Genomic DNA, 13,372 nt, shown 5'->3' with positions numbered 1-13,372 from the left:
AGCAACAAAGCTCAATTTCAGAAAAATTGTTGAACGCGAAACTGTTGTTATGAATCGCAAGATTTAATTTGGTATATATAAAATGCATTTTGTCGCTTAAAGTGGAAATACTGTACGCCAGAAAAATTGTCTCAGATTTACTGAAATAAGATTAGCTGAAACGGCTTCGAGTGCAAAGGGTTAAGACTGTAGATGGCGATCCGGATTCGGCTAGCCGTGGACGATAATCAGGGCATGTCGGCGATCGAATCGCCGATTTAATCAGAGTGGGTTGACTTACGTTCGTCGCAGAAGTCGCCCTTCCAGCCGGGATTACACACGCACGATCCCCTAACGCACTGTCCGTGTTGATTGCAATCAGGAACTTGGCAGTCGCCTAATGGTATGTCGCATTCGGCACCTTTCCAGCCGTTCTCGCAGTGACACATACCGCCGCCGTATTGCCCGTGGGACGAGCACAGCACCGGGCACACGCTCTTGCTGCAATCGGCTCCCTGAAATTTTCATCGGCACCTCCATAATCTACGCCATTCCCGCCGTAGAAGCGATCGACCGACGTCTTTGCTCGTTACGGTTCTACCGGGAACCATGCGATTATCAACCCTTTCAGCGCCGACCAAAAGAATCGTGTGTACTCGAGAGAAATATAGAAAACTCGTTTGATGTAGTTTGATAAAATTTTGGAAAGCAACTGCATTTATTATTGAAAATTATTGTAAATTATTAGGTTGTGGTCAGGTTAAATATTGGAAAATTTTTATGGCGAATAAAATAAATAAAATAGTATATTTAATTAGTCTGTAATGGCTTAAATATTTATGGATGAATTACCAGTTGTTAAAGCGTTATTTACTAACCGGAAGAGATAATAAAAATTCTTCCCGGAAAAATGCAGACAGCGCCAAAGCGTGAAACTTTCGAAAAGGTTCTACCGAGAACCACGCGACATTCAACCCTTTCAATACCGACCAGAAAAATCGTGCGTACCCGAGAAAAATGTAAAAATTCGTTTGCTATAGTTTGATAAAATTTTCAAAAGCAATTGCATTTATTATTGACATAAATTATTAGATTGTGATTAGATTATTTTATCCATGATAAAATGCTTCTAATATTTAATCTATTTAATAAATAAATAATCTAATTTAATAAAATGGTATATTTAATTAGCCTGTGATGGCATAAATATTTGCTGCCGAATGATCAGTCAGAGATCGCTACGAGAGGCACTAAAAATTCTTCGAAATAAAAATTACCGATTCAAAAAGGTCAACGACCCCGGAAAATGGCAGACATCGCCAGAGCGTGAAACTTTCGAAAACCTGGTATCGGCAGCACCGCGGACACCGGAGTAGGATCGGCAAGGGTGTCGACCGTTTACCCCGCATTACACTCGCCGCGATGCTTATCTGTAGACACCCCTAACAGCGGGGCGACCCTAGTGTCGGGAGGCGGGGGTGCCTTCAACGGAGTGTTAACACCGATAAGCCTAACCGTTTAAAACATGCCTGTCGGACAACGGGGCCGAGGCTAGACAAGATCAAAGTCGGCCCCGGTCTCAAAGCGGGTCGCGCTGTCTTAACGGAAACCCCGTCGTACGCACCTGATACCCGTCGATGCAGTCGCACTTGCCGAGATAACACGATCCCCGTCCGGAGCAGTCGTTCGGGCAGGTGGTCGACACACCTTCGGCTTCGGTGACGACCAGGGTGACCTTGTACGGCTGCAGCTCGTCGTTGTAGACGGAGAGGAACCATCGGCCGGTGTCCAGATACTGTAGCAGGCTGACGTTCACCATCATCGGCTCGACGATCGTTCTCTTGATGAGCACGTGCTGATAGGCGCCGGCCGAACCACCGCCGCCACCGCCGCCGCCCGACGACGGCTGACGGCGACGATTCCCCCGTATATCCTGGCCGACCGTGTTCATGAAGCTGACCGCCTCCGAGACGGTGTCCCGCTTCAGCCTGTGGTCGACCCGGCCGCCCTTCACGAACTCGACGAAGTCGTACTGCGTGACGCTCGGCGCGACGTTACGACGACCGTAGACGGCGAAATTCACGCCCCAGGGCAGAGTCAGGTTCAACCGGATGAACGCCGGCTGCTTGTTACGGAACTCCGTGTTCCAGAAGTTGTAAGGCGGTATGACGGCCGAGTGGGCCACGTTGTACGCCTGGAGCTCCAGTACCGCCGGCCATTGTTGAGCCGACTGCTGGATCTGCGGGTCGCTCTGCTGGTCCCCGGCGCTGTCCGACGCGCTCGAGTGTTCCGCCGTGCTTGTGGGCAGCGACTCTGCGGAAACAGCGGAACGTGGAAATGCGTTTATCAGCGTCCCGCGAATCTCTGAGTTATTAGGGGGGGGGGGGGGGGGGGGAAGACGGGCGGGCAGGGGACACGCGAAACTACTTGTCACCGGCCGGAATTATACCGGCTTACAGCTGCTGCTGCTGCTACGGGAACCGGGACACCAAATTCTTGACGACGAGACACCAAAGCGACGCGGATTATGCAATTTCATCTACTATTTGTTTCTTTTATGGCGCGAAAGAACCGCTCTTGAAACAATGGCAACTACCACAGGGGAATGCTCGCGAATTTGGAGAACTATTGTCCACGTGTAGACGCTAATTGGTGGACGTGATGGGGGAAGAACGTGTTCGTTGATTATGGAAAAATGTTATATTGGCAGTAAATTGTGTATTTTGGGAATTTAATGCGAGATTTTAATGTGTAGATTTTATAATAATGAACGCGTTGATTTTGACAGGAAAGGGATATGTAGACTGCTATATTCAATATTTATCGTTTATTTAATACATAGCTTGTTTGGCAAATCTTTTTGTACAATATAAAATTTCTTAAGTAATAGTTAATAATAGTTAAAGATGGACATTGCGATGTACGTACTTCTTTATTGTTAAAATAATTAAATTCTGTCAAATTCTTGTATTTCTCTCTTTCGTCTTCGTAACAAAAAATCCATAATTTATTAAGATTGTTATAGAAAGTAAAAATTGTTTTAATTGCAGGTAAGAAAATTGAAGATGAATATTGGACATAACAATGCACTGTCGCCGAGAGAAGATGGCACAGAGAAACTTGTAGGGATCTATTCTCCATTACCTGATATCCCATCCATCTACTATAACATGGACTATACCTTAGACTTGGGTCTTCCCGTACCACACTGTCGACATCTGTGCCGTCTTCTCACGGACGGTCAATACACTGTCGTATCTAATATTAATTTTCAACTATTGTCACCAATATTAACTCAAATAATTTTTATTTTCTACAACGATAATTCTAAATAAATAGAACAGAATTCTAAATAAAATAGAATAGAATTCTAAATAGAATAAAATTCTAAATAAAACAGAATAGAATTCTAAATAGAATAAAATTCTAAATAAAACAGAATAGAATTTTAAATAGAATAAAATTCTAAATAAAATAGACTAGAATTCTAAATAGAATAAAATTCTAAATAAAATAGAATAGAATTCTAAATAGAATTTAATTACTTTGACGATGAAATAACCATTACTACCTACAATTATTTTCAAAAATTGATATTCTACTATAAACTATAAATTAAACGAACAAATAACCTACAAAAATAAAATGTCTACGAAGATTCAAAGTTTTTTAAAGGCACGTTATATACGAAAGTAATTGGCAATAGGGGGAGGGGGGTTGGCAATTAGGGGCGCGCTTAGGATCGGCACGATCGCGGTTCATTCGGGCGAGGCTCGTAAATACTTGGGGACAAGTGGGACTTAAAGTCAGAAGTATCTAATTTCGGATCGATAATATTCTCGTAGCAGGCCATTGTGTGCCGGCGTAGACGCGCGACATCAGAGCGGAGGAAGCCATTCGAACGTGGCAGAGACGCCACCGAAAAGCAATTACCGTGAGACGCCGTACACACCGGGAGTATTTACATCATGCAGAGTGGATGCAAATTGATACTGCTCGATATTTACCTTCGGTGGGTATTTGCGTTGATATCGGGTCGTGAACATGCGCGTTCTCGTGAGTGACAGCCTTGACATCTTGGACCACCACGCATTTCGTGCTGTCTATCGGACGCATGGAGCTCACTGCTGAAAAGAAAACGGAATCCGGGCTTTAAAACGGCTGTTGTCGCGCCGCTAACCGACTGCGCGAACAGAAATACGATTGCAGGACGGAATTGTGTAAAATTACATTTAGAAATCAATTTCCGGATTAATTAAATATCGATAAATTGAACAATAAATCGACCCCTTCAAAAAGGCCTTTGAAATGTATTCAATTTGAAGAAACAGTGTTACCTTAATAATTCTAAAAATAATTACAACAATTATCTAATAATTCAGTCATTTAAATACAATAATCTAAAGCGATAAAGAGTGTAACCAGATTTTCATTTTTTACCTGTTTATTCAAGGAAAGCCTCGACTTTAAATTTTAAGAGAATTTTGTAGAACTCAAAATAATTGCTAAAACGCAATAATCTGTTATTTTATATATTTTCCAAGTAGCACGATCGTTGATCGAGGCAATCGTATTTCATTTGGCCGGATAGTCTACGAAGCTGTCGGAAAGATAGTAGTTTGCATAAATATCCGCGGTCTATTGATCACTTTCATATTTCATAGATTGAATACTTGAACAAGTTGCAAGCCGTGCCAATTTCGCGTTGGTTCCCTCTATTCAGGCCGGTCATGGACCATCGGCCGATGGTCCATGTTATTGCATTCATTATGTATGTGCGCGTACGCGTGTGCGTCAGGCCGTTGCATAACGCGGGTTCGTTTAACACGGATTCCGCGCGGAAGTGCTACAAAAATCGCGACGGTGCTCGTACAACGCGCTAAAAACTCGCTCGTATAACAGCGCAAATACGCGGTTCTTGTCCGCCGTACGAACACCGCGTTTTTTCTTATGGCCTGGTCGCGGCAGTTTATGCGAATCCACGATCTTGCTCGTTAATTAACCAAAAAGAGGACCCGGCGAAATTTCGCTCCACTTATTGCACGTATTTTAATGAAAATAGAATAATCGTCGAATTTACTAAACTAGGTTGAAGTGAATCAATTTTGACAATTCTTTGCGAATCGCGATTGTTTTTTAAGCATTGTTCGTGAGAATAAAAATAGAAATAAAGTGGACAATGTCTTTAAAAGTAAACGCCATTCGCATAGAATTATTAAGCTCGTTATTCTACAGCGTTATAAGGTAATTTTCTTGTCAATTAAATTCTCTATATTTAGAAAGCTGTTTTCTATTTTCATCTCAATTTAATTCTAAGTTCATTCCAATTTTATCCCAATTTTATCCCAATTTTAATTCTAATCGTAATTTCAATTTTATCCAAATTTCATTGCAATTTTATCCCAATTTTATTCTAATGTGGGTCTATAAATTCGGCAGTTTATAAAAATATATCAAAACGACTTATAGCTCATTCTTGCGCTTTAAAACAATGCTTAAACAACGTTTTAAAAATAAAAGCGATTCGAATCGTCAATGTAATTCCATAAATTGAACAATTTATTATATTATCAAAATAACTCGAAAGAAAGTTCTCCCGAAACCAGCGTATTAGTTACTATTAATTAAAAACGAAATGGTCGAAAACAGCAGAGGACAATTGCATTAAATAATCGTCCACGTTAATTTAACGAGAGAACCATTACACCGATCGATCATCGCCATATATCCCCGTGTTTCCCGAAACATTTTAAAGGGCTTTTAAACAAGGGAAGGTACTCGGCGAGTTTAATTGAAAAAGAGGTCCTGCTAAAAAATAGTACTCGGTGATAATTGGTACACACACACACGCGCACAATCGCGCGCATTAATTTCCCGGCTTGCCATCCGGAACTAATCTAGCAGAAGTGAATTACAGTCGCGCGTGTCCCGTTCAAGATTTTCAGGCCGCGATCCTCGGGCTGTTGCGTACGCGGAAACCGCGCCCCTCCGCGCGTTCGCCCACGCGAACGAAACAATTACCGCGACACGGCCGTATATTAACCGTGGAAGCGGAGAGGTGCATCATTCGAATTTCTTTCCGGGGGAGGGAAAAACTGGAAAGCCTAGCGTCTCGACGTAATTCGAAAGCGATTGTTCGAATTTATGAAGGCCATTTGCGGTGCCGCGGGACACTCGACCAAAGCTCCTGATTCCTGCCGCAATAAAAGAGTCCCGTAACGGTGCTATTTTGTCTCGGGCGCCGGCCACGCGCATTAAGAATGGAACGAGTTGATCGCGGCTTTCTGTCGCGGTCGCCGCACCTGTAAAAATCGCATCGGTAGACTCCCGATATTCGCCTGCGAAAATCGTGGAAGTTATTTAGCAGCTTTTGGCCGAATTTTAGCTCTTTGCATTCGGAGGATTCTAAGGCACTGGTGATAATTGTTTTACAGCGTCATACGGTAATTTTCTTGTCACGTAAATTCTCTACATTTAGAAAGCTGTTTTCTATTTTCATCTGAATTTAAGTCAAAGTTTATTCCAATTTTATCCAAATTTCACTCCCAATATTATCCTAATTTTATCCCAATTTTAATTCTAATCTTAATTTCAATTTTATCCAAATATCATTGTAATTTCAACCCCAATTTTATTTTTAATCTCAATTCAAATTTCATCCCAATTTCATCCCAATTTTATCCAAATTTTATCCTAATTTTAATTCTAATCTCAATTTCAATTTTATCCAAATTTCAGTGCAATTTCAATCCCAAATTTATCCCAATTTTAATTCTAATCTTAATTTCAGTTTTATCCAAATTTCATTGCAATTTCAATCCCAATTTTATCCCAATTTTAATTTTAATCTCAATTCAAATTTCATCCCAATTTTATCCCAATTTTATCTCAATTTTATCCAAATTTAATCCCAATTTTAATTCCAATTTCAATTCCAATTTTATCTGCATAAGCAACCCGAATTATGGATCACCATTTACAAATACTATTTTGGATTTAGTGGTGAGGCGTCACCGAGCGCAAAGGGTTGAACAATGCGTAACCACGTAACGAAGCGTCGAAGTTTTTGATGTCGCAATAACTGTGGGAACCGCGATCCCTCGATCCGTTGTTTGAAGGCACTTAGCCTTAAGATTTATAGCAAGACTCGTCCGTCCTAAGGCTTTTAAACCCAAAATTTGGGATCCTAGGGCCCCCGGAGTTCAAACTTCTGGTTTTAAGGGTTGGCAGACCTAACGCGACTAATTTTAGGAGCGTAAAACTTTCGGAGCAGAGGACTACGACACGCTGAATTTCTTGTTGTGGGATTTTCAGGCCCAGGACTATTACCGAAGTTCGGATTCATTTGAAGATTGTAGTCTTACGTTGAGAGTGACATGATGAACTTTTGTTTAACTATATTTTTACGAGACGGAAATGTGACTGTGAGGAAATAATTTATATTATTCTAAATGTTGTTAATATATCCTTCATTCGAAGTTAAATAAAAAGATTGCAAGTAATCCTATTCCAGAATTTGAGAATTTGTTGCAAAGAGAAAGCTACGGATCTTAAAATTTATTATAAGTAAAATATCCTAATTATTTTGTTTTTAAGATAATTTTTACTTTGACGAAACTCGTATTAAATACTAGTAATTCCATTTAATGCACGAAAACTATATTTCGATTTTTCAAGTATTTTTGATTTTAAACACATTTTCTTGCACTATAAAAATTAGTATTTCAATGATATTTTTAATAGTATAAAAATTGTGTCTTTGTATCAAGCAGAAATATTTCAGAAAAAAACACAATAAATTCGTAAAACACTAAATTTAAATAAAAATAAAATTTACCATCGTCCAATACCATTTTATATCACAAAGCTACAATAACTTCAGTATCATCAACTCTAAAAACGGCATCGACAAATGAACGCGTCCGAGCAGTCAATCGAAGAAGCCGCGCGCAAAACCCGCGGATACCAATACATTACGGCAGATGAGGCAGTTCGCGCTGGTTCGCGTTCACGGATAAGGCACAGTCATAACAACACTTAACGGTGATCAGTCGGTAGGAGCTTAAGTGGTCGCGTGACATGCGCGGCTATTGCAACAAGGGGTCATCGACATTTCGCATTCATTTTTATCACGGGGGTTTCTTGACATATCACGGTTGAACAACAGCGGCGGCGGGCTCGCTGTTCAGTACCCGATCCCGTGGAGCGAAGAGGGGTTTGAAAATGGTGAACGATGGAAACGTCGATGGATGGATGTTTCGACTCCCACCGTTTCCCTCCCCGGCCACCGGGCTGACATTTCGCTATAAACCGATGGTTACGCCCGCGTTCCCCCGGTTTACTCGCCGAGCAAAGGCGCGCGCGCGCGCGACGCGTTTACAAGCGCGCGTGACTCGAAATTCCGAGCGTAAAAACGTTTCTTACGCGCGGCCGTGATTTTTATTACGAGGATCCGGTCGCGCTCGACTAACGGAACGCGAACACGAGAAAAAAGAACGGAATTTCCTATCGGCTAGAGAGTTTCGTTTGTATTATATAAAGTAGGATCTCCTATAGGCCGATACTATGCTAGCTCGTCTTCGCATCAATGCAAAAACTGAGATGAATATTAAATGAAAAACAAAGAGATGAATATTTAACTCTAAAACGATCCCCTTCTATTCTTTAGTATAAGTGACGAGGGGTTGCGAGCGATTCGAAATCAAATCTTAGTGATCGAAATATTAACCCTTTGCACTCGAGTGGTGACTCTGGGGCACCACTGAAATTATTCTATTACGTTGCAAAATAATTTTTGTGACAATAAGGTTTAGATTTGAAAAATTATCAAGTAGTAAAACTGTTGGCAGGAGTCACAAGAATAAATTTTGTATGCATAAATATTTATTTTGTTAAATAGAATGGAAATACCACGAACCAGAAAAATTATTTCAGATTTGCAGTTAAAATGGCTCCGAGTGCAAAGGGTTAACTATTCTAAAAATATAAAATATCTAATTTTTCATAATATAAAAATTATATTGAAACGTGCTGTAACAATTTTAGTGGTGCCCCAGAGTCACCACTCGAGTGGGAAGGGTTAATTTTTGTAAATTTCGGGCGCCGACTCACAGAAAAAATCGTGAATATCGGCGCCGGCTGCAACATATTAAACAACAAATATCGTGTATTCATTTCGCAATCAAAAAAAGGGAAGAAACTTATAGGACATCCTAATAAATCCGGCGTCGAGTGAAGCCGCGCGCGATCTTCGCCCCGTAAACTATTCCGGCGGAACGCTCGCGCATTGCGTAATTTTTGTTGCAAACCGCGGTGAAGAATATATAGGCGACGGCGAACGCGAACGCGCGCGCGCGCGAGTTTCATTACACCGTGAACGCATGAGTTGCAAAACGAGCCATCACGCCGCGGCAACGCAATTTTCCGCGCGAACTTTTAGAAACCGATGTTATTTACATACAGCTAGAAGGTAATGGGGTAGTTAACGGAAGTTGGCCGCGAAGCCCCATGAATATTTATGCACGGGAGAGTCCCCCCACCTGTATGGACATGTGTCGGGGCAACCAATTACCGGGCAAGCTGTTCCTTAAAAATAAATCCAGCGCGGTTCTAACGGAGGAAGTGTTACACGCCGGTACAGCCGTGGCTTATCGAGAGGCTGCGCCGTTCCTCCTCCCTTCTCGGCTTTATGGCCTCTCGCCGGCGACGGCTTGTCCTTTTGTCGTACAGTTTTTCACGGGAGAGCAGATTACACGCGCGTTTTGCATGGAAAAGTGCTTAGCGGGTACTACGCGCCCCATAAGTGGGTCAGGATGGTTTTAGTCGGACATTCCCGGACCACACGCGGATACCTTGCCCGCTATGATGTTCTTATGGTGATTGCGCGGTTTAGTGGTCGTCGACGGTAGGGCGAGCCGAGGGCTGTTGCTCGAGGTCAGCTATGAAGTCCTCTCGCTTATTGTTCGAGCAATTGTTGAAACTTGATTAGAAAATACCAGCATTTGAACGCAGCGAATACCTGATAACGCTATCCAATTTTAACCCTTTGCGGTCGTAGGTTTGCCATCAGCCACCAAATCTATTTATTCATTTCTTTTCATTTTTACTATTTTTATATTAAATTAGAACATTTTGTTGTGTTATGTATTTGTCTAAATTTTGAAATAGAATTAATAGATTTCATTTCTCCTTTTTAACCCTTTGCACTATGATTTCTGTTTACACTGTACTAATTAACACCACTTCGTCTTTAATAATTTTGTTAACAGAGCCAAAAAATTTTTCTCTTTTCTATTGTCTTCATTTATTTTTATCTTTATACCTTGATAACAGGAGAATAAAATTTCATTTCAATTTAGAAGAAATTGATAATCATATTCAGTAAATCTTGCATAAAATTTTCATCATAAGTCTGACATATTATTATAGTATAAGTGGTTAATCTCGCATATTATTTATTACTGTACATTCAACAATAATGAATTCCAATCACCTACGTACAAATCGAATATAATCGTAAAGGGTTAATTTTGAGAATTATACACTCCAACGCCTTTATTCTTGTCTTTTTATTTAAATGTCGAAGAGAATCGACCTCGACCATATTTTCCACTGCAAAATGAACGACGCAACCGCGACGATTACGGCCAGCAGTTCTCGGTGTCGTTCGGAAAATAGGTCGCTGGGTTCGACAGGGAAGGGGGGAGGGAGGGTAGGGCAACGGGAACCGTGGTTTTTCGTGTCCGCCGGAAAAAAAGGGCGATCTTCGAGATGAAATATTACGCGCGTGTTTATCGGGTCGCCGGACAATATTCGTTTCGGATCGGGGGGGGGGGGGGGGGGGGGGGGGCGGCATCGTCAACCCGGCCCGCCGATCGAGGGCCGGTAACGTGTAAACATTGAATGTTACATGAGCTGTAAAATTCGTAAATCCATTTCCGTATACAATATTTGCCGAACTATGAACCCGGCCGCGGCCAAAAAACCCCGAAAAGAAAATACAGGGATTTTCCTATAGCAAATTTCCATTTCCGTCGGTGATATTCGGGCGGGGGCTTCCCCGATTGGACCGCGTTCGACTGCGTCGCGCGGATAACAAACACAACAAACGCAATAAAGCGGACGCAATAAATCAAACCGGCGGCCACCAGGGGGCGTGGGGCGGGGTGGGCGAGTAAAGGGGTTGGCCACCGGGCGGAGGAACGTGTACGCGCCCCCGTGCGCGGCGAAAAGGACGACACAAGGGGTGGTGGCGGGTGGACAAAAAATAAAATAGACGAATGAACATGAAACATTGATGACCGGCGCATGATTCCTCTATTTGTCAGATCGTTCTGCCGGCGGTAATACGCGGCGTTCAATTAGCTTAGGCGCGAAAAGCGACCGGTTGATAAGCCAAGAGGTCGTTAGGCACGTTGTGTATCGCTCGCGGAGAGAGCTTTCGCTTTTTAAAAAAGTCTCGTTAACCCCTCCCCCCGCGTAATTAATTCGCGGCGGTTCCAGCCACTGGGACAGATAATTAATTTAGCCGCGATAACCTCCGCCGCCGCGAGACCAGAAGAATTCCACGGATGGAATTCATCGGCGTGTTTTCGTTTCGACCACTCCGGCGACTGCTCATTGCCCGGAAGACATTAATATAAATGGATCGGAGGAGGAAACGCGGCCCGTTCGACGCGCTCGTACCGCTTCGTTTTCGCAGATGCCGGAGGGAGATTCAAGATTTCAAGCCGGGGGGACAATTACAGAGAATTTACTATATTTCGTTAGCCTTGAAAAATCGCTTCTCCTCTTCCAAAATTGTCGATTTTTATTTCAAAGTCGAGAGACAATTACAGAGAATTAACTATATTTTGCTAGCCTTGAAAAACCGCTTCTCCTCTTCCAAAATTGTCGATTTTTATTTCCAAGCCGAGGGACAATTACAGAGAATTTACTATATTTCGTTAGCCTTGAAAAATCGCTTCTCCTCTTCCAAAATTGTCTATTTTTATTTCAAAGCCGAGAGATAATTAAAGAGAATTTACTATATTTCGCTAGCCTTGAAAAATCGCTTCTCCTCTTCCCAAATTGCCTATTTTTATTTCAAAGTTGAGAGACAATTACAGAGAATTTACTATATTTCGCTAGCCTTGAAAAATCGTTTCTCCTCTTCCAAAATTGTCCATTCTTGTTTCCAAACCGAGGGACAATTACAGAGAATTTCCTATACTTCGCAAGCCTTGAAAAATCTCTTCCATAATTCTACATTTTGATTTCGAAACCGAGTGACAATTAAAAATATTTACTATAATGATTCAATAAAATCGCCGCGACTTTCGCACCACCGTATAGAATATCGACGCTGGATCTCGACGGCTCCGAAGACAACGAAAGATATTTCGAGCCCTCATCGTCCTGATGCTTGTTCATCAGAGAGCCCGGGCATAGTATAGTCTCGCGCGCGACGGCACCAATATTTGCCGCAGCCGTGGCTCATCCATACACGTCACCGCGCGCGCGGTCGCTGCATTTTTTTCCAAAGGAAGCGCGGCAGCAACAATGGTGAGCGCGCGCAATTACGGTCATCGTGTCCCTTTGATTCCGCGTGTCAACCGTGACGGACAAATTACCGTGCGTCGCGCGTCCGCATCGCGTGGAAAAGTCCACGCATGCGGGGTTCTCGGGGTCGCCGGGGAATCGACTCGGTCAGCAGACACTGCGAAATAACTGGAAAAGAAGGAGCATCCACTCCCCCCCCCCCCCCCCCCTCCCTCCATCTCCTCCCTAGGGACCGGCGATGCACGTTACGTAACTATCGAAATTGAGTTGCAGTGAACTGTGCAATGACCTTATTACGCGAGCATCAAACGTAACCGGCGCGGTGGCCGGTTTTCTCTGTCCCCGATTCGCGACGCGTTCTCGGATATCCTTCGTGCAGTTTGTACGAACACTCGGGCCGGCCAATTTAGAGGTCCGACACGGGGATCGACGGAAAGCTAAATTGCCGATCAGCGATTTTATATCCGACGCGTTGTCGCGACGGCGGATACCAGATTTTTCAACCTAATTCTGTATTCGAGCGGGGTCTACGAAAAATAAATCTCACGTGTCTACATATGTTTTTCGTTTTAGATGTCGATTCTTTGTTAATTATTAATTATATAATTTCGTTGTTAATTCCTTGATTTGGATATCGTGGAAAATGGGAGACTGAAGTACACGCACGAATTATTATACATTATGAATCGTGTAACCCTTTTTTTCCTATTCTACCTGAAAAAGGTATCCAGATATCTAGCTGAGGTCATTTTGAGTAACTTTTTCCTTTACAAAAATTTTCTCTGCGGCTTCGTTTATGAGTTATTAATGAAAAACAGTGACCAATGAGAGAAGAGATCAGCCAGCAAAAGGC

The 13,372-nt window shown here is 42.5% G+C and overlaps 1 protein-coding gene across 1 annotated transcript in view; it reads right to left on the bottom strand.

Annotated features, from left to right (window-relative positions):
- Window positions 1-13,372, bottom strand: part of Ten-a (Teneurin-a transmembrane protein) — a 611,676-nt gene that overhangs the window by 38,669 nt on the left and 559,635 nt on the right. The window contains exons 8-10 of the mRNA XM_078188214.1: window positions 3,987-4,106; window positions 1,604-2,292; window positions 281-494 (exon numbers count right to left, since the gene is read on the bottom strand). Of these exons, the coding sequence (XP_078044340.1) occupies window positions 281-494; window positions 1,604-2,292; window positions 3,987-4,106 (1,023 nt within the window). The remainder of the gene's footprint in view (window positions 1-280; window positions 495-1,603; window positions 2,293-3,986; window positions 4,107-13,372) is intronic.

The sequence above is a fragment of the Augochlora pura genome, chromosome 2 (assembly GCF_028453695.1).
Source record: "Augochlora pura isolate Apur16 chromosome 2, APUR_v2.2.1, whole genome shotgun sequence".
Taxonomy (NCBI): Eukaryota; Metazoa; Arthropoda; class Insecta; order Hymenoptera; family Halictidae; genus Augochlora; species Augochlora pura.
The sequence above is the reverse complement of the archived record's forward strand: the minus strand, read 5'-3'. Positions and strand labels throughout refer to the sequence as shown.